The 20,821-nt window shown below is 36.2% G+C and overlaps 1 protein-coding gene across 2 annotated transcripts in view; it reads right to left on the reverse strand.

The window, feature by feature from the left end:
• Positions 1-6,760: 6,760 nt before the first annotated feature.
• The window catches only part of ap2b1 (adaptor related protein complex 2 subunit beta 1), a 39,540-nt gene continuing 25,479 nt past the window's right edge, over positions 6,761-20,821 (reverse strand). For both annotated transcript variants that reach the window (XM_058775785.1, XM_058775786.1), the window contains exons 21-22: positions 13,020-13,174; positions 6,761-8,183 (exon numbers count right to left, since the gene is read on the reverse strand). In XM_058775785.1, the coding sequence (XP_058631768.1) occupies positions 8,109-8,183; positions 13,020-13,174 (230 nt within the window). In that variant the 3' untranslated portion in view covers positions 6,761-8,108. The remainder of the gene's footprint in view (positions 8,184-13,019; positions 13,175-20,821) is intronic.

Here is a 20,821-nt window from a genome sequence, read left to right on the forward strand (position 1 = left end):
CGTCACAGGTTAATTGAATTTGAAAAAAAGCTGAGAGCTCTGCTTTGTCTATGGCAAGCCTCGTTGACATTTATGCCTTAAAACAGATATGTCTGTTAAATCTTTTACGTTGGTTATTTTTTATTTGCAAATTAAGCATGAGAAAATTTTGTTTCATGGCAGAAGCTACAGTTAGCCTATTACGTATTGGTCTTGAATTGGAATAAATTGGGGGTCTTTAGATTAATCCATTCACTGACATTAGAAAGCACACTCCATCACTCATCATCTGATGGTTGAAGTAAATCACTGCTGGTTTATCTGTGCCAATTTTGATCATCAAAGGTCATTTTGTCTCCTGCTGCTGCTTGCCATAATTGTCAGCAACATTAAGCCTTAAGATTTTAAAGATGCATCTCTGTTATGTGATTCTGTAATTCTACAGGACTTTAATTGAAGCAGAAGTTGTGAATAATGAAGATGAATAGGTTAAAGTAACATGTTATGATGAGTAGCCCAAAGATTATGTTTGCAATATACATCTAATTCATGTAATTATTAATAAAATGAATTACAATGAACATTATTAATGTTCATTGAATTGCAATTAAATTTGATCTTCAACATTTCACTGGAGGCCTTCTTAGGGACCAATTCTGTGGGGGTCATCTTATCCTAAAGGTCTTAATTTAACTTTTCATTTCAAAGAAAAAACAATTTTGTTACTTTACTGCTGGGTCATTCCGTGTCAACTCAACCAGAGGTTCCTGGCTCAAATTTTTGATTTTGCTAATATTTTTTATGAAGAAAGATAAACATGTATAGTGATAAAAGCCAAAATATTAAATGTTATGGATCAATATTTACTGAGTAATCCACTATTTTTTAAAGGGGGGCAAAAAATGGCAATTTTCACCTGAGATTCAGAGCCAAATTACAGCGGATTAAAAATCTGTTAGTACAATCTGTTGACTTTAGCTGTCTTTGTTGCAGCTTTGTTGCATTACTTGCCAGTGACCATACAAAAATGGGAAAGAGCACTTTTCAAGTTTTTTTCTCCAAAGTTGCATGCCTGTAACTCAAGAAGTATTAAAGATATCTTAATCCTTTTAGATATTGGGTCTTAACAAACTTCCCTTTTGGCATCTTCATTTCTAAGGCCTTATATGGTTCAGTTCCAGAGATACTGGAATTTCAAAATGGCTTCAGGAGTAAATCGTTAAATTGTACACATTTTCAGTGGTCACTTTGAAAAAATATGACACTTCTTTTTTTTTTTAAAGAGGAATGTCTGAAGAACAAATAATGTTTAAACTAGAAATGTGTCTTGTTTCCTTTTGTCAAAACAACTGCATTGAACATACCTGTCTGAGTACCATATTCTTTTTCCAAAGTTTGCATGCCTATAACTCAAGAATTATTAAAGATATTGCAATATGATTTTAAATTCTAGTTCTTAAGAAACTTTTCTTTTGGAATCTTTATTTTCAAGACCCTATATCATTCAGTCTCAGAGATATGGGGGTCTTGATGAGGGAGGTCATGTACGGGACACATCAATTAAGCCCAAAATACAGGACATTTCCGGCTAATACAAATTTTTAATGAGCCGAAAAGAATGCGCGTCACACCTCTGTTTATCAATTTGCACTGGCTACCAATAGCTGCTCGCATTAAAATTCAGAGCATTGATATTTGCCTACAAAACCACCACTGGCTCTGCACCCCTTTACCTACATTCATTACTTCAGACTTATGTGCCTCTAGAAGCTTGCATTCTCCCAAAGAGGCACAAAATCACTTTCACAGACTTTTAAATTAACTGTTCCCTCCTGGTGGAATGACCTGCCCAACTCAATCTGAGCAGATTGGCTAAAAACACATCTCTTCTATCTTTATTTTACCCTCTAACTCTAGCACTATCTATTCTAATTCTGTTCTTTAAAAAAAGAACTCCTTTGCTCCTTTTAGACTTGCACTCTATTAATTTACTAACTGCTTGTTTTCTTAAAAAAAAAAAAACGAACACTAGTTTCTCTAATCTTTTTGTATTCTATTTATTTCTTTTCTTTTTATTTATTATACAACTAACAAAAGCAAAAGATGCCTCTAACACTAGCTTACTCTATTCCTTTTCTATTCTGTTTTCTTTTTATTTATTATATAATAAAAAAAAAAAACCTTGCTACATGTACTACGTTAAGCTAACTGAGACTTGTTATAGCACTTGCATATCGTTGCTCTTTTGTTGATTTTGATTGATTCCATTTTCCTCATTTATAAGTCGCTTTGGATAAAAGCGTCTGCTAAATGACTAAATGTACATGTAATACGGGACAGCTGGCATCCCTATTTACTGCACAAATCTAATTCCATCCAATTCCACCATTAAATGTAACATAAAAAAGGTTAATATCCAACTTGCGTATGACAGTTAGCAGAATAGAGATTACGTTTTTATAAAGTTTTAAATATGGATATTTTTCTTACAAAACTGCATCAATTCGCTTCAGGAGGCCTTTATTAACCCCCCAGAGCTGTGTGGAGCACTTTTTTGGGACTATTGAATATAGTCCAACACCCATTCACTGCCATTATAAAACTTGGAAGAGGCAGGACATTTTTTTAAATAAAACTCAGATTGTATTTGTCTGACAGAAGAAAGTCATTTACACTTAGGATGGCTTGATGGCGAGTAAATCATGGGGAAATTTTCAATTTTGGCTGAACTATCCCTTTAAAGCAGCTGATATGGTCATACAAGATATTTAGGCCTGCAACCTTTGATATTGAGTTGTTCAGGGACTCATTATTCCATTTCGTTTTATGTTAAGAAATTTGCAGGAAAAAAAAGAAGTTGAAAAAGAGAGAAATCTCTAGTTCTCCCGCTTTAAAGCGCCTCCAGCTGGCAGAGAATGAATTTGTATTTTCAATAAGTCCGTCTGATATATGCAGCAAACATATTTTGCTTGTTATCAAAACATAATCTACTCTAGAGGGACTTTGCTGTTGTTATTGATTCTATTTGGATGTCTACCAGAAGTTAAGTTAGGGCCACAAAAGCGAGCATGCGAAGTAACGTTTGTTTATGTTGTTGCCGTTGAAACCGTCTATAAATCCACAGAATTCTTTTATTCAATGACAAAAAAATTGATAATTTAACCTCAAAACCTAAAAAGTCTAATAACATTAATAAGAGCATACATGTATTGAGATGACATTTAGTGACATCTATCAAGTCAGAAATTAAGGGGTCTTGAGTGTGTGTTGTATCTTACCGGTCTTAAACTATTACTAAAGAATAAATGTTAAAACGGCTTGCCATAGTTGTCTCCTTGCGTAAATACGCTGCGCGTCATGAGCGGTAAATACCGGCGAGTAAATAGCAGCACGCGAATGAAGAAAACTCATCACTGCCGTGCTGCACGTGGACACACTTATTACCTCAAAATCGATGGATACCGGTTTCACATAAATAATCATACCCCTCTCAGCGGCTTCTGTTTATGAGCGACTGTCTCGTGATTGCCCATTGTTATTGCTATCTGAGAATGAATAACGTTACACTCTGTATCAACAGCCTGCGAGTACCACGGCTGTCTCTTAGCAACCTAATCTTTCCTTCTGTTGCTAAGTAACCACGTGGTTGTTACCTGTTCGCTTCACGTCACTCACACAGTCAGTGGCTGTATAGGTGCGACAGGACTTCAGCTCAGCACTGTTAAAAGAGAGCAGGGTTATGGCTAATTATTATTCCCATTTATTAAAAAAAAAAAAAAGAAAAGAAAGGTTTTTAGCAGTTAAATGATATTTGTTTTGGGGTATTTGGACATAATTGTTCTAAAAGGGGAAATGACATCAGATAATGGAAGTCATTAACTGAATAAATGGGATTAATAATTATCCACAACCCTGCTCTCTTTTAACTGTACTGAGCTGTGAATATCTAATGTTCTGTTATGTTGGTATTTTAAAACACTTTCTGTTATGTTGGTGTTTTTGGGCATGTTACCATTTTGGTGAAGTGGTGGAGCATGTGCTTGGGCTGAGGATGAGGATGAGCTAAAAACATTTTAAGTAGATTTGCAACCTGAATTCCGGAAATATTGGGACGTTTTTTAAATTTGAATAAAATGAAAACTAAAAGACTTTCAAATCACATGAGCCAATATTTTATTCACAACAGAACATAGAGAACATAACAAATGTTTAAACTGAGAAATCTTACACTTTTATCCACTAAATGAGCTTATTTCAAATTTGATGCCTGCTACAGGTCTCAAAAAAGTTGGCACGGGGGCAACAAAGGGCTGAAAAAGCAAGAAATTTTGAAAAGATTCATCTAGCAACTAATTAAGTTAATTGACATCAGGTCTGTAACATAAAAGGGATGTCTTAGAGAGGCAGAGGTTCTCCAATCTGTGAAAGAGTGCGTAAAAAGATTGTGGAATACTTTAAAAACAACGTTCCTCAACATCAAATTGCAAAGGCTTTGCAAATCTCATCATCTACAGTGCATAACATCATCAAAAGATTCAGAGAAACTGGAGAAATCTCTGAGTAAGGGACAAGGCCAAAGACCTTTGTTGGATGCCTGTGGTCTTCGGGCCCTCAGACGACACTGCATTACTAAATTACTAATTACTAATACTTGACAATACTAAATGGGCCCAGGAATACTTCCAGAAATCACTGTCGGTAAACACAATCTGCCATGCCATCTGCAGATGCCAACTAAAGCTCTATCATGCAAAAAGGAAGCCATATGTGAACATGGTCCAGAAGCACTGTCGTGTCCTGTGGGCCAATGCTCATTTAAAATGGACTGTTTCAAAGTGGAAAAGTGTTCTATGGTCAGACGAGTTCAAATTTGACATTCTTGTTGGAAATCACGGACGCCGTGTCCTCCGGGCTAAAGAAGGGAGGGAGACCTTCCAGCGTGTCATCAGCGTTCAGTTTAAAAGCCAGCATCTCTGATGGTTTGGGGGTGCAGAAATGCATATGGTATGGGCAGCTTGCATGTTTTGGAAGGCACTATGAATGCTGAAAGGTATATAAAGGTTTTAGAACAACATATGCTCCCCTCCAGATGACGTCTATTTCAGCAGGACAATGCAAAACCACATACTGCAGCTATTACAACAGCATGGCTTCGTAGTAGAAGAGTCCAGGTGCTGAAGCCTGCCTGCAGTCCAGATCTTTCACCTATAGAGAACATTTGGCGCATCATTAAATGAAAAATATGTCAAAGATGACCATGAACTCTTCAGCAGCTGGAAACCTATATCAGGCAAGAATGGGACCAAATTCCAACACCAAAACTCCAGAAACTCATAAACTCGATGCCCAGACGTCTACAAACTGTTTTGAAAAGAAGAGGAGATGCTACACCATGGTAAACATGCCCCCGTCCCAACTATTTTGAGACCTGTAGCAGGCATCAAATTTGAAATGAGCTCATTTTGTGCATTAAATTGTAAAATTTCTCAGTTTAAACATTTGTTATGTTATCTATGTTCTATTGTGAATAAAATATTGGCTCATGTGATTTGAAATGATTTTAGTTATTCAAAGTATTCAAATTGAAAAAAAATGTCCCAACATTTCCAGAATTCGGGTTGTAATAAAAAAAGCAACAACTCTAATGGGAGGGCTGACATCCAACATAGTGTGTGTGAAGAAAAGTTACATGTAACTTGTTAGAATGTTCTTATAACACTTTGGCTGAAGTTGCATGGACAGTGGTTCTACTTGATGGGAACATGTTAAACTTCATGAAATATTTTATATAGGATGAACTAAAGCAAAGTGAATAAACACCACTTAAATTAGACATGTCCAAATAACTTCATTCAATCACATGGAACCACTGACCATGATTGACAGTTATTTTTTGTCGTTTTGGTTTGCTCCTTTATGAACTGAGTCCAAGAAAATTTTCAAAGGCACCACTTGTTTTTACTTACAATAAGCCAATTCATATATATTATAGAAGTTTCCATTACATTTTCATTAATATTTATTTTGGGTTTTATTACTTTAGGTCTAGAAATCACAGCGTTACAATTCCAGGTTTTTTAATGACCGTATGGAGCCATTTCTTGAATAAAAATGACAGTTGCTGGGGAAAATAAATGAAAATAAGAATAATAACAGTTTATATTCAGAATTTGTGTGTGTTTTAAGCTTTCTTTTTGTCTTATTTGATATAATTTGAAGCCATTTTGCGGCATCCTTGGAAGTTTGCTGAGGCCCTTCAGTGGGCACCCTGATTGAGAACCACTTAGCACAATGAAACGGAGCTGAAAGAGTCTTGAGACATGTTTACACACTTCACCTTTCTGAGTAACTGAAAAAAAAAAAAAACAGCCAGAGACTGAACTTCCAAAGACGCCGGTATGACGCATGAGTACGTAGACAAACCATTACAAATTGTTCGAATGCATCTCAAGAATGAACCTCGACTGCCCCCTAAATCTCTGTGCATGTGCTGTAAGAGCTGTTCAGTATTCAGTGTGGGCTCTGATGCAGATCCGAGTGATTACGACATGCCTGCGTCACCTCCAGCACAGAGCTGATTATCACCAACCATGACATCATAAACTCAGACGCATTCAGCTACTTTTGGTGAGATAGATGTTATATATCGATATTATAATACCATTGTAATTCTTATATAATTATATATCATATTGTAATTGTTATAAATAATATTATCTACATAATTTGAGTAAAAAGGTGATCTGAGAAATACAGGTGAATTGCAGGACGACAAAGATAGTGAGGTTGAATACACACTGCTGACTTTATTTTGAATTACCATCCATAAAATAAATCTGAAACAATCTGATCAGTTGTTTTGTTCAATTTCTTTATGTCAGACATCACATTTCAGTATTGCAATGCACTGTGATCACATTGGCAACATGGTAATCATTAAAACTCATATTTGCACATTTAAGGGTTACTGTCTTAATATTTCACCTTCTTACACAAGTGTTCTACTGGCAGATGTTTATTGGACGCTGCTTACATGCAGTTTCACAGGCACATTAGCAACTATGGCAACAAAAAAAAAGTTCACATTTAGTCACCAGCACCACCATAAAGACTAGTACAATTTCAGGGAATAAAACAAACTCTACTCAACAGTCCAAAAGTGATCCATCCTTGTATCGCTGAGTCTATGTTGATGATTTTTTTTTATTGCATCTCTATATGTTAGTGTATTAGTTTGAACCAAAGCTGAGCAAGGTTGTATACTAATGTTGAACAGATATTTCTAACACTCCAAGGAGACCAAAAACTACCTCACAAAACCTACTCACTTTCACAAGCACAATATATCACATATGGATGGATTCAGTCTGGGAATGAATATCAGATGGCCCACTTATATAAGATCGATAGAAAACATGTTTCAGTCTTTTCTAATCACATTAAGTTGATTCATAGCAGTTCAAACAATATAAGACATTGATGGAGTGTCGGCATGTTCATACAGTGGTTAAGATGAACAAGGTATACAAAACATTAAAAGGAATGTGGCATTTTTGTGTTGGTCAAAGCATGCAAGGCTAATATCAGATAGCTGGCACATTGTGCAATTGCATGAAGCAACATTGCAGCATATCAGAGAATGAAACAAAAGCAATAATGCCAAAATGCATGATGTAAATGATGCAAAAATGGTAACTATTTAAGGTAACCTACAGTGGTTTTTAAGTGGTTACCATTAAAACAGGATAACTTTTAAAAGTACATCCACATCACATTTCTGTATGCCAGACATCTGCTTCGTTACATTCCTTTGATGCTATTTATAGATTCAACTTGTACACTTTTTCTTTCTTTGCATATGACCAATACAGGGCATGTGAAGGTGAAGTACTGACCAAGCATTTAAACAATTGAAAAAATACATAAAATCACATTGGTGCTGTGTTCCAAAATTCCCTTCAACACTTTATCAACAACATCAAGACATTTGGCTAGAACAGAACATGATTTTTACATAGTGGGCACATGGAGTAAACTGGTACCTATAGATGGATTTAAAACGGCAGAAAACATGGAAAGCTGGATCCTGCAGACAAATACGTAGAGGGAGAAAAGGATGATAGAGACGTTCAATTCTTCAGAATGGCATCGTACATCTGGTACACATACTGAGACACCTCTGGAGCCCTGCATTTCAGAGAGAGCTAAAAAAGGAAAGAAAGAAAAAAGCAATGAGTAACTTCAAATTAAACGCGGAGTGCTCTAATATAAATGTGCAACAAAGTACTTATTTTGGTACAGTCATACAAATAAAAAGTTTCATTTTATGAAAAAGAAAAAAAAATTCCTCAATCAAACATTGACAATTATTAATATTACAAATAAAATGAAAAATTAATAGGACAAAGGCAGAAACAGTTAATTAGAGCCACAAATGTTCATTCTCTGCATTTATTGCGATTAAAACAGACCTGAGCAGCTTTTTGGGTCATGACCCACCACTCTTGTGGGCTACATATATGCAATAATATGTGCTATGAATGACTGACTACTGTAAGAGGTTTTTCTTGTACTGGAGTTATAGCTGTTTTTCACCTTTTCAAGAAGCCTTGAGTGAAGACAGACAAGTAAAGCGCTACCCACTTAAAAACTGAAGTGTTACAATCAATGTTCCCTTAAAGACCAAAACACACACACACACACACACACTTTGAGTAAAATACGCATAATTTGAGTAAAAAGTTGAATGACAGAATTTGCCCCTTTTACTTCAATGACAGCAACATGAACTAGATAAGTTTGTGTCAAAGCTGATAATCATTTCAGATGATCCAAAGAACAAACAGCAAAAATTTCTGCCTGTCTGTACAAAGAGCCACATGATCAATGTCAGAAATTCACTTATTTGATTAGTGATCCAGAAACAGTGCAGAATATTTCTTATTTTATTTTCCAACATTTCTTGGTTAGAATTTTTCAAAACCCAAAAATGTTTTTTCCTGGTTTAAATTAGATTCTGAAAGTGAGTCACAGACTTTTGGACTACACTGTATTTATCTGTATTCTGTTTTTAGTTGACCCCCCAAGAGGAAGTTTACATATACATACATATATATACACATGTACATATACATATACATATACATATAGATATATATATTTTTTTTTTAACAGTCTGCTCCGGTCCTCAGACACAATAGCATGGATCAGATTGTATGTGCGAGTCAGCGCAGACCACAAAACGTATCGGAACCCTTTGAATTCTACAGAATGCTCTATTTTATAGCAATATGGATAAGATTGTGATTGTCATACCCTGTCGAAGACGGCTTTACCGAGCTCAGCGGCTCTAGCCCCAGCTGTGATATAAACAAATGCTATTAGCTATTTAAAAAAGGGGGCGGGGCTGCTTGATATGTCCCATCCTGTCTTCCTGTTTCAGTTAAAATGATGTCAACACAACACGCTGCCTGTTTCACAGCACTTCAGTGGACCTTTAAAAAAATGGCACAGTGAACACTGCAGTTGCAACTATATTCACCCTGAGAAGCAAATTTAAGGGCACAAAAAATAAACCAGAAAAACATTTCTGTTTTTTTGTTTTTTTTTGTCAATGAACGCTTTCCTTTAAATGTCACTACATTTAGACTGACAGAAGATAAATAAGTGACTTTAATCCAATTGATTGCACTGAGTGATTCTCAGACCACCAGGAACATAATCCCATGTACAGCAGGGCTTGTATTGGTTACCTCTACTTGAGGAATGTGCATCCAGAGGCCTTGGCTCTTGGCAGACAACAGCACTCCATCACCGGCTGTTAGGTTAAACCGCGCTGGCTCAATGGAGTCCAGTTATCATCTGTTCAGATCGGAGCCAGCTGCTGCCAGAATACTGAGAGCTGAAGTCTCATTAAAAATCAATTGTCTGGGATCAGGTAGGGTTTCTGATCGCACTGAGTCGACCTGGCCTCGGGGGGCCACAGGCAATCAAGCTCAGCATTGGCGGCTGAACAGATGCCTTCTGAATAATCAAAAAGGGTCTACTGCTAATCAACAGATCAATCTATTTAGCAGACTCTTAATTTGGCCACCAACTTCCCAACAGAAATAAAGAGCCCATGGCTGCTGAAACTGAAAGCAGATGCCTAGCTGGTCAGTCAGTTGAGACTGGTTTTTGTGTGTTTTTGTCCTAAGGACTACAATGCTTATTTCTCACTGGAAATGGAATCACAAGTTGAAAAAATTACATTCATGAATTATTTCAACTCTTCCATCAGATGCTATTCTTATTATTTCCACCAACTGCCAACCACGCACACAGGATGGTGGGAAATCAGAGGCAGTGAGCAATATATCTATGCTGCCTTCACAAAAACAATTTTATAGAAACATTGAATCTGGATGTGTCCTGATGCCTGTGTTCCTGCACTAATTATAAAGCACAACACTGCTACTGAGTCTATAGCATGAAATGGAGCAAACTCTGAGTTGGTTCTTTTTAGTGAATCAAAAACAATCAGTGCAACTACTGTAGTCTGATTCTCAAATGAATGACTCTTATGAGACTGTGGTTTAGAATGACTAATGATTGAATCAAATCAAATCCATACAACTTTTATGGACCAAAGACGAAAAGGGGTTTTCAAGCATCATAATAATAAAAGTTTTATATGGCTTTAAATTTTCTTTTCTTTTTCCATGCTACAAAAATAATGACTACTATACCTTTTTACACTGACTTGCAGAAAAAAAGAAGTTAAATGTCATTCAGTGTAACAACAGTTTATACAAAAAAAAAATCTTGTCAGGCATATTTACAACAAGAACCATTAGATGACATTAAAAGTCTCTATTTAAGGATTACAGTGCAGCCCCAAAAACTAATTCATTGTCATTGTAAATCTTTACCAATCTTTGCCACTATCCTTTTTTACATCATTTGTCAGCAAGAGTTTTTAATCATTTAAAATATAAAATTTTGTATGATTCTTATATTTATATATATATATATATATATATATATATATATAGATAGATAGATAGTAAATGAATAAAATATAAGAGTAAAATATCAGAATAGTAGAAAGTATCAGAATAAAATGTTCAATTTTTACATAAATATATGTTACACTGAATGAGAATGAAACATTATTTCACCTATATTTTGACTTTTTTTTCACAAGTTATTTGAAACTTTAATAGACACTTTACTTGCATTTAATACATATTCTATGTATATAAAATCAATTTTGTAAACTTAATTTGATGCAGACACCAAAATGGGACATCTTGTCTTTGACCCATACACAGTAAGCAATTTGTCAGTAGTATTTATTATATTAATATTAAATTTATAATCAATATTATTATTATTATTATTATTATTATTATATTAGACTAATTAATGGCACGTTATCACGTTATTTATGTTTTGTATAATGTATAAGGACAATTACTGCATTTATATATTATTTTTATGTATATAATAAACTAAATATTTATCCCTTCAAAGTACTAGAAGAATTAATGGAATCAAATCCAGAACCTTTAAATTCTTTATGATTTCCATCCCCTCACTACCTGCACAGGCAAGCATTTTTCAGTTTTCAGACGCTGACCATCTGCCGTGTACACACTCTCTCTCACACAAACACACATTTACACATCACTGCATGCTTAGCAGAGAGTTGTGAAGATCTGAAGAGGGATTTTCTGTCTAGCTTGTCATGAAGCCAGTTTTATCCAAGTGCTTTGTGTTAGATGAACAAGCATTAAAAACTGTTGAATATGATGCTGTAATTTGTCTCATCCTCACTCATATGATTATAACAAACCACTGTCAAATGTGCAGCTGGAGCTTATCGATCTCCAGTGCCATGCTGTTGCCAAGGAAAGGATCACTGCAGGTGCTCAACCTGTGTTCTGTGCCTCACTGAGCGAAAGATATTTCAATTTACCAGGCAGAGCGTCGAGCAGAGGGTTGAGCAGAGCGCTGTTTGGCCCCACATGAATTATAAAACATGTAAGTACAGACCTCGAACAGATGATGAGCACTCATTTCCATACTCGGCATCTCAATTTCAAAAATGCAACCTGATTTGATACCAGATGAGAGGTTTGTGAAGCACCGTTCATACTGAGAGTCTCTGCTGCTCAAAGGCTGATATGAATTATACAATATGACATGTTTATATGTACCCACAAAGAAATTCACTTGAAAATAAAAATCGTTTCAACAATGTAATGTAAAACCTGTATGAGTTTTTCTTTTTTGTGTGAAACACAAAAGGATATATTTAGCAGAATGTCCGAGCTGCTTTTTTCCCACACAATGAAAGTGGATGGGGAGCAGGGACAGCAGTCATTGTCATTCATATTCATAAGAAAAGTGCAGCTTGGACATTCTATTTAATATCTTTTTTTGTGTGTGTTTAAAACCACAGAGGAGAGTGCTGCCACTTATCGAGATGCTGCATATGTAACAGCATGTATGCATGTTGCTGTTTGTGAAGATAATTCAGGAACGTTAAATAGCACTGACCCAAATGAATAATTATTTGATACGACAGAATCAAAGGGCACTGGGGCTCCATGAGCTAAAAATGGGGATCAATACTCCACCTGTCGTGCGACAAGCCTTTTCTGAATGCTTCACACTGCTCTTGACTTTCCTGTTCATTTAATGCATTAGGCAAGCAAGTCAAGCAGAAAGCACGACTTTCATGGTCATAAATGTATCATGTTTTAAAAGCCTGATCTTCAGAGCACTGAATTATATAATAATGTGCTGAATCCTTGGAGTGGATTGGTGTACAAAAAAGAGAAAAGACAAATAAGCCAGGTTTTACGTTAATATAGTATTCTGTCAAATTTAGGGATGAAGGATGTCCTTGAATATGTTCTGGACTATGTCAAAAGCATTTTGTCTGTCAAGGGACAAGATTTATTTTGCTCTTTTGCGGCAAATTGGCATGCGCTCCTCAAGGCAGACTTTGTTTGAATACACAATTGGTCAATCTTTGTGCTGTGAGCGATTACCGTGTAATTGGGATTGCCAGGTTGTATGCGGAGTTCGGCGAGGATCCAGATCCCGTTGGTAAGTTTGAGCGACTGATACAGCATGTCCTGGCCTTCTACGTTCCTCTTGGCGATGGTGTAGATGTTGTTGTTCTGCAGTTTGCCTGACACCGTATCTGCCAATACCACAGATGCATGGTTACCCAACAAGATATTCACAGAAGTCTCTCACTAGAGTACAGTTATCAGCTGAAAAGCTACAATGTTTCCATTTAAAAAAAAACAACAACATTAAATGGTCTAATGAGCACTGGTTACGAGTATTTCCTATGAAACAGGAATGGACTATATGGAAATAACCTGTTTGTACTATGGATGAATGCATTGAATACACTCGGAATGGATACATTTCAGCCAGTTTCTTCACAATCAGCTTATGGTTGGCAAAGAGCATTAGCACAGTATGCAAAGTATGAGCATTAGCACAACTAAAGGCACACAATGAACCGAAATTCACTACTTCCTTGTTGGAGATGGTTGGTATTTGAGCAGCAACATGCAGAATTGTATCGTCCTCGAAAAAGGCAATTCATCTTTCTCTTGTCATTTGGGTGGAAAAAAAGATTTTGCCTACAATCATAAAATTATTCGAATGAATTCTGAATACTTTAAAGGTGCCATAGAATGCATTGATACAATATTTTAAATTGTTCTCTGATATCTACATAGAAGGTATGTGGCTTAGGTAAGGGCAAAAATTCTCCAGAAACGGTTTTACATGTGCATTTATAACCCTAGGATTTCTCCCTAGAATGAAATGGTCTGTTATTGGCTTATTTGGAAGGGTCATGAATAATAATGTTGAGCTCTGCTCTGATTGGCTGTTTTACAGTGCGGCTCATTTTAGTAGCTCACACAGCAGGAAGGAAACACAGGGAGGAAAATATATATTTCAATACTTTCTCTCGCAGTTATATCGTCAGGTAATTATACTGTATATAAAATGCGGGCATCAGGGAGCCGCTATTAATATGCAGGGCACTGAAACTGCTTTCAAATGCACGATCGCTTTTTACTTTCACTTTTGAGATTCGCGATCGCACGAACTCTGTTTATACTATGGAGCGGCGGTACTTACCACACATTTTACAAGATCAGATGCTTGTCAGTGGTGCTCAGGATCTGTAAATCATTCGCCATCATCCTCAGTCATCTCTCCTTACTCTGTTTCTGTGGTAAGTGAAATCTTATGTACTGCAATGTAACAGGCTACCGCTAGCAAGGAGCTAACCATGTCCCTTTAGTGGCTCGCGTTATTTTATTAGAACGCATTATTTGCTTTCCGTGCCTTTCTGAATACAGTTTTTTTTTCTTATTTGAGGGGCACACCAACAAACGAAAGAAGTAAACAAAACATATAATAATAATAATAAACAAAAACAAATAAATAACGTTTACAAAAACCTCTTTTTCCATTATAAGGTAATCTACTGCATGTAACTGCCTGTCCTAAAACTACTTTACACATCATACTATGAAACTCCTGAGTGATGCTGTTCTGGAATAAATCACTCCTGAGCCATATCATTGAATTTTGGGAACACTGGACGGCATGGAACGAGAGAGAGGGAATGATGAAACCCTTGGCAACAGAGACAGACATGCGCTGAAAGACAAGGACGCAAGAGCAAAGTAAAGGGGCACAATAAAACGCAATGAAGTGTTTGAAGAGGGAGAAAGATGGATTGGGGAAATAAAAAGCCATAAGGGTGACGGACAAAGAAGATGGAAAACATTTATACACAGAGAGGGAGGTCCGAGGGTGGCGGCAGTCAGTGTGTGTTATATAAGCCACAGAATCAGGTGATGACAGCTGGTGTTAGCAACATGTGGAGCGTGCTGTGACTCACTCCAGTTCACACTACTGCTGTCAATCCTGAGAGTCTGCCTTCACAATACACAGCACACACACAGAGCTGCACATGACAGGAGAGAGAGGCGGATGAGGAGTGACAGTGCAATATTAATACAGATTTTCTAAAGAAAATGCAAAACATGCCGCTACAATGCTAGGGTTTTGTGGGTGGCTGCCAAGGCATTGCTATGCGGTTGCTTAAAATGTACAATATGACTTTTAGCACATTGCTAGGTGGCTGCTAAAGAGCCCACCGGCAACTCTGTGATATTTTGGTCATTTATGGGATATTTTCACCCATTTTGTCACCTCCCAGGTGACAATTGCATATCTAACTGCTTAGAAAAGTAATAGCACATCTCTCCTCAACAAAGCCACATGATTTGAGGTATCATTCACATCTGTAGTGAGTTACAGGCTAATGTTTATTACTCTGGGTTAGGGATTTCAACAAACCCTTAACCAAAATATGAAAAACAGTTACTTTTCTCAGTAAGCACCACTAATATGAGTGTAATGTATGCAGTCGTGTAACAGATGTTATTGCTGTCACATCTTGCAGCAAGAATGATCATCTCAGTTTTTGCTAACAATTTGAATGCAATTTGAACTGGCACAAAATGTTAAAATATAATTGCGTCACAACAGTTTGATAAATATAATAAATGTTTCTTGTGCACCAAGTCAGCATATTAGAATGATTTCTGAAGGATCATGTGACACTGAAGTAGTAATGGCTGCTGAAAATTCAGCTTTGCCATCACAGGAATAAATGACATTTTAAACACATTAAAACAAAACAAAAAAAAAACTATTTTAAATTGTAATATTTCACAATATTACTGTTTTTACTGTATTTGTAATCAAATGACAAAAAATCTAAATTTTGAATTGGTCTAGTAACATCAGTGTCAGCTAAAAAGTTCAAAATAAATGCATCCATAAATGTAAAGTATTAGAATGTCCTGCCCACACCAAAGATGAGAACCTGTATGAAGCAATTAAATTATTCTTATTTTTTGTAACGTTCATGTACAGGCAGCAATTCTGCAGCATATCAATGAGATTTTGTAAACAGTTGTAAAACATTAAAGCTGAAAACTAATTAGTGATGTTTATTTTCTGCTGAATTAAGTGCTGAAATTACTCATAATTAGGAATCTGTTGATCCACGGACACAAGAACTGCGACTGCATCCTGATAAGGAACAAATCAGCCAGTCTCAACAACAACAACAAAACGCCAAACACCTTCTCACTAATTCAATTCTACGAGAAAACATTCAGTCATTTACAAATAACAGCAATGGACACGGTGTAGGAAAAGGTATTCTGTTACAGCCTGCCCTCATTTGTGCGCTCCATTACATTCACATTGTTATTCAAGTCATGGCAAGCAAGAGCCAATCGGCATCTCACAATAGCAGTCGATTATTCTCTACATGCTAATAAACTGCATGGTTTCTCCTCCCAAAACAAGGCATCAAAGAAAAAGGGGGGAGGAAATCAAAGCCTGGATTTGTCAAACTACTGCTGTTCTTGCATGAACTACATGTGAAAAATCAGACCACAAACACTTTATACAGCTGTATAAAAACGTGCATCTGTGTGCCCTGTGTGTGCTTGCTAAAAAGAGAGCAGATGAAAGCAGGGAAAGTGAGATTGTCTGACGTCTGGTGATTAAGGCACCTCTGGGCGTCTGATCAGTAATTCCAGAAAGTGAAACAGGCTCTCTGTGCTGGTCCCTGTGTTCGGGGCTCCTCCACCCCCCATGTCTGTGTCTGTATGCTCAAATTGGCTCCAGGTTGATGAATACAAATAGAGAGCTGATAAGTCTTGAAATACACCAGCTCTGCCAGAGTCTGTGCACAAACCGCCACGTTCCACAACATTTTAACATTGCCACCAGACTAAATAATTAAGTATGAATAAAAACAGAATGGTGGGAACTCTTTTTTTTTGGTAACACTTTACAATAAGGTGTCATTTGTTAACATTAGTTAATGTATTAACTAACATGAACAAACAATGAACAAGGCATTTATTACACTATTTATTAATCTTTGTTAACGTTAGTTACTGAAAATACAGTTGTTCATTGTTTATTCATGTTAATTCACAGTGCATTAACTAATGTTAACAAACACAACTTATGATTTTAATAATGCATTAGTAAATGCTGAAATTAACATTAACTAAGATTAATAAATGCTGTAGAAGTATTGTTCATTCTTAGTTCATGTTTACTAATGTTATTAACTAATGTTAACTAATGAACCTTATTGTAAAGTGTTACCCTATTTTTCTTCCTTAGGAGTCAAGAAACTCTTTCTGTTTTTTGTTTTTTTAAATCTCAAACTGTGCAGAGGATGATGTGTGATAAAGCTTCAAGCAAACAATTCAATTGTTGGCTTAATATCAGAGCATCATGAAGTCACAGTCATAAATCAATAATGTATGCTATTCAACATTGTCTGTGACTATAATGAGGCCTGTGCAAACTTCAATACCAGGTGTGTAAAAAATAAAATAAAATAATCGTAAGATTAGAATATATTACATTGTCATGTTTTATAAAGAATAAAATTTGTGAACTATTCCCAGATATAAATGTATATAAATTTATATTTATACAACAGTTCTTTCTGGTCCTCGAATCTGATTGGCTGATAAGAGTATGATATTATAGTGATAACAGAACTCCAACAACCATTTCACCGTTTGTATCACTCCGCTTGCCGAAACTGCCGTATTTCTTACAGCGAGTGTCAAGGTGGACGCCCATATCTACTATAATTTAAAAAATAATACAGTTTTGGCATCACAGAATGTAGTTTTAAGAGTTTTTTAGGTGAGAATGTACTTGTTTAGACTTCAAATATGTGGATTGTTAAAAAAGATAACATCTATTTGAAAATTAGCTTCGACGTTTTCGGAGATGTGAGCTCCAAGGCATTAGCGGCCGTTCAGCGTTCATAAATCCACCAAGAGCGCCTCATCTTGGCCAGATCTTCTGGAATTTGCGCTGGCTCTGATGTCTCTATAGTGGTTAAACATGAGATCATTTGTTTTGGGTAAATCTAATGCAGTTTCATTAATCTATTATTTGTTCCAGAGCAAATAGTTTTGACTGAGGGCAAAATCTCATCACGTTATATTTTATGTAAATTCAATGCTGTATATCAGAGCGCTGCCTTTGTACTTTTGACTGAATTGCCTAGCAACTTTTATGATGGCTGTTGATGTTGTTTATTGCATAATATTATTCCATGGTCTGTCTGAATACTGGATTCTGATTGGCTGGCAGGCATGCAGTAAAACGGTTTAATGCACAGGTAGTTCCAAGTCAGTTTAATCACCGTTCCATATTAAAGGCTGCTTTAATTGATGCACACAAACCCACACACATCATTCGCACACAAACAAACAAACAAACATAGACAGAGAGAGAGAGCGTGAGACGGAGATTGCAGACTGCACTGCTCAAACACATAAACTTGTCTTCAACGCTTCCCCGTGATTTTTATTAATAAAATAGCCTAGATCGTTACATTATATTCCTCAGCAACGAGGTGGTAAAAATCGCTGTTTTTGAAGTAATTAATTGTTTGTAGAGAGAGAAGCGCAGACGCAGCACGCAGGTAACGCACACACAACTGTCATCTTTCTCTCTCTCGATTGAGCGATAATTAATTGAAATACAGGTGCTGGTCATATAATTAGAATATCATCAAAAAGTTGATTTATTTCACTAAAAAATTGTGAACCACAATAATGGGGAAGACTGCTGACTTGGCAATGATCCAGAAGACGAACATTGACACCCTCCACAAAGAGGGTAAGTCACAGAAGGTCATTACTGAAAGGTGTGGCTGTTTACAGAGTGCTGTATCAAAGCATATTAAATGCAAAGTTGACTGGAAGGAAGAATTTGGGTAGGAAAAGGTGCACAAGCAACAGGGATGACTGCAAGCTTGAGAATACAGTCAAGCAAAGCCGATTCAAACACTTGGGAGTTTCCACAGTCAGTGATGATTTGGGCTGCCATGTCATCTGCTGGTGTTGGTCCACTGTGTTTTCTGATGTCCACAGTCAATGCAGCCATCTACCAGGAGATTTTAGAGCACTTCATGCTTCCTTCTGTTGACAAGCTTTATGGAGATGCGGATTTCATTTTCCAGCAGGACTTGGCACCTGCCCACACTGCCAAAGGTACCAAAAGCTGGTTCAATGACCATAGTGTTACTGTGCTTGATTGGCCAGCAAACTCGCCTGACCTGAACCCCATAGAGAATCTATGGGGTATTGTCAAGAGGAAGATGAGAGACACCAGACCCAACAATGCAGATGAGCTGAAGGCCACTATCAGAGCAACCTGGGCTCTCATAACACCTGAGCAGTGCCACAGACTGATCGACTCCATGCCACGCCGCATTGCTGCAGTAATTCAGGCAAAAGGAGCCCCAACTAAGTATTGAGTGCTGTACATGCTCATACTTTTCATTTTCATACTTTTCAGTTGGCCAAGATTTCTAAAAATCCTTTCTTTGTATTGGTCTTAAGTAATATTCTAATATTTTGAGATATTGATTTTTGACTTTCATGAGCTGTAAGCTCTAATCATCAAAATTAAAAGAAATAAACATTTGAAATATATCAGTCTGTGTGTAATGAATGAATATAATATACAAGTTTCACTTTTTGAATGCAATTAGTGAAATAAATCAACTTTTTGATGATATTCTAATTATATGACCAGCACCTGTACATGCTATAATTCATTCAAATAAATGTGGTCTTACCGTACTATTTCATCTCTGTGTCTGATTTGAAGCAGGCAGAATGCTAGAGCTCACAAGCCGTAACTGACGAAAATAGTCACCATTTATACCCATTCGGTCAAATATTGCGCTACAAAGAGCAATACTAGTTTTAACTTGTCTGTAACTTGGCAAATGAACAGGGAGTAAGCGGTATAATCAATGGCTTGCCGTGTATTAAAGGATTTTAAATGCACTTCGCATCGGGTGGCTCTTTGCCGCCGTGTCATGATTATCAAAACCGTTGATTATCCCTTACTTATTCAATTTGTGTGATACTGCTCATATATAAACTTGCACCCCAAGAAACATTTCTTATTATCAATGTTGAAAACTATTGTGCTGGTTAAATGTTTTTTAGGAAACTGTGATGCATACAAATATAAATCTTTTGTAACATTATAAATGTCTTCACTGTCAGTTATTAAAAATGTAATGCAGCATTGCAGAATTAAAGCATTAAATATTACACACACATAATATATATATATATATATATATATATATATATACACACACACACACAAAATCTATGTATCAGAATATATTCTAAAAATCAAAACATTGAAAAATACACCCGTTGATATCACAAAATTAATTAAACAAAATTTATAGCAATCAATTTTAAGAAGCACTCGAATTCAGAGAAGAACACAAATGTCTCTATGATTTAGTTTAAAATCAAATGCAACAGTGCTGATATTCTCAACAGCACTGACAAACATGAGAAACATTGTGCCATGAACAATCCCATTAGAGGGTTTTTACACGGATTTACCATGGATTTAACACTAACTGCACCATGGTATTGTAGCTGAAATGTGGGATATACATATGGAATTTTATTATATTAATGTAGACATATATTAAATGTATTAAAGGACTAATAGTTGTTTGTAATAGCATTTGTGTTTATTCTAAATGTATTTAGACTGCTTTCATACAAATACTGTAGAAACCATATAGTTACATTTTACCATGGTAGTGAGGTGCTATGTGTGGTTTTAACTTTGTTTATCATGATCTAATTGTGTGATACTGTAGATGGCCAATAATCAAATTAGTCTTAACTCATACAGTCAGAATATT

The sequence above is a fragment of the Onychostoma macrolepis genome, chromosome 05 (assembly GCF_012432095.1).
Source record: "Onychostoma macrolepis isolate SWU-2019 chromosome 05, ASM1243209v1, whole genome shotgun sequence".
Classification (NCBI taxonomy): domain Eukaryota; kingdom Metazoa; phylum Chordata; class Actinopteri; order Cypriniformes; family Cyprinidae; genus Onychostoma; species Onychostoma macrolepis.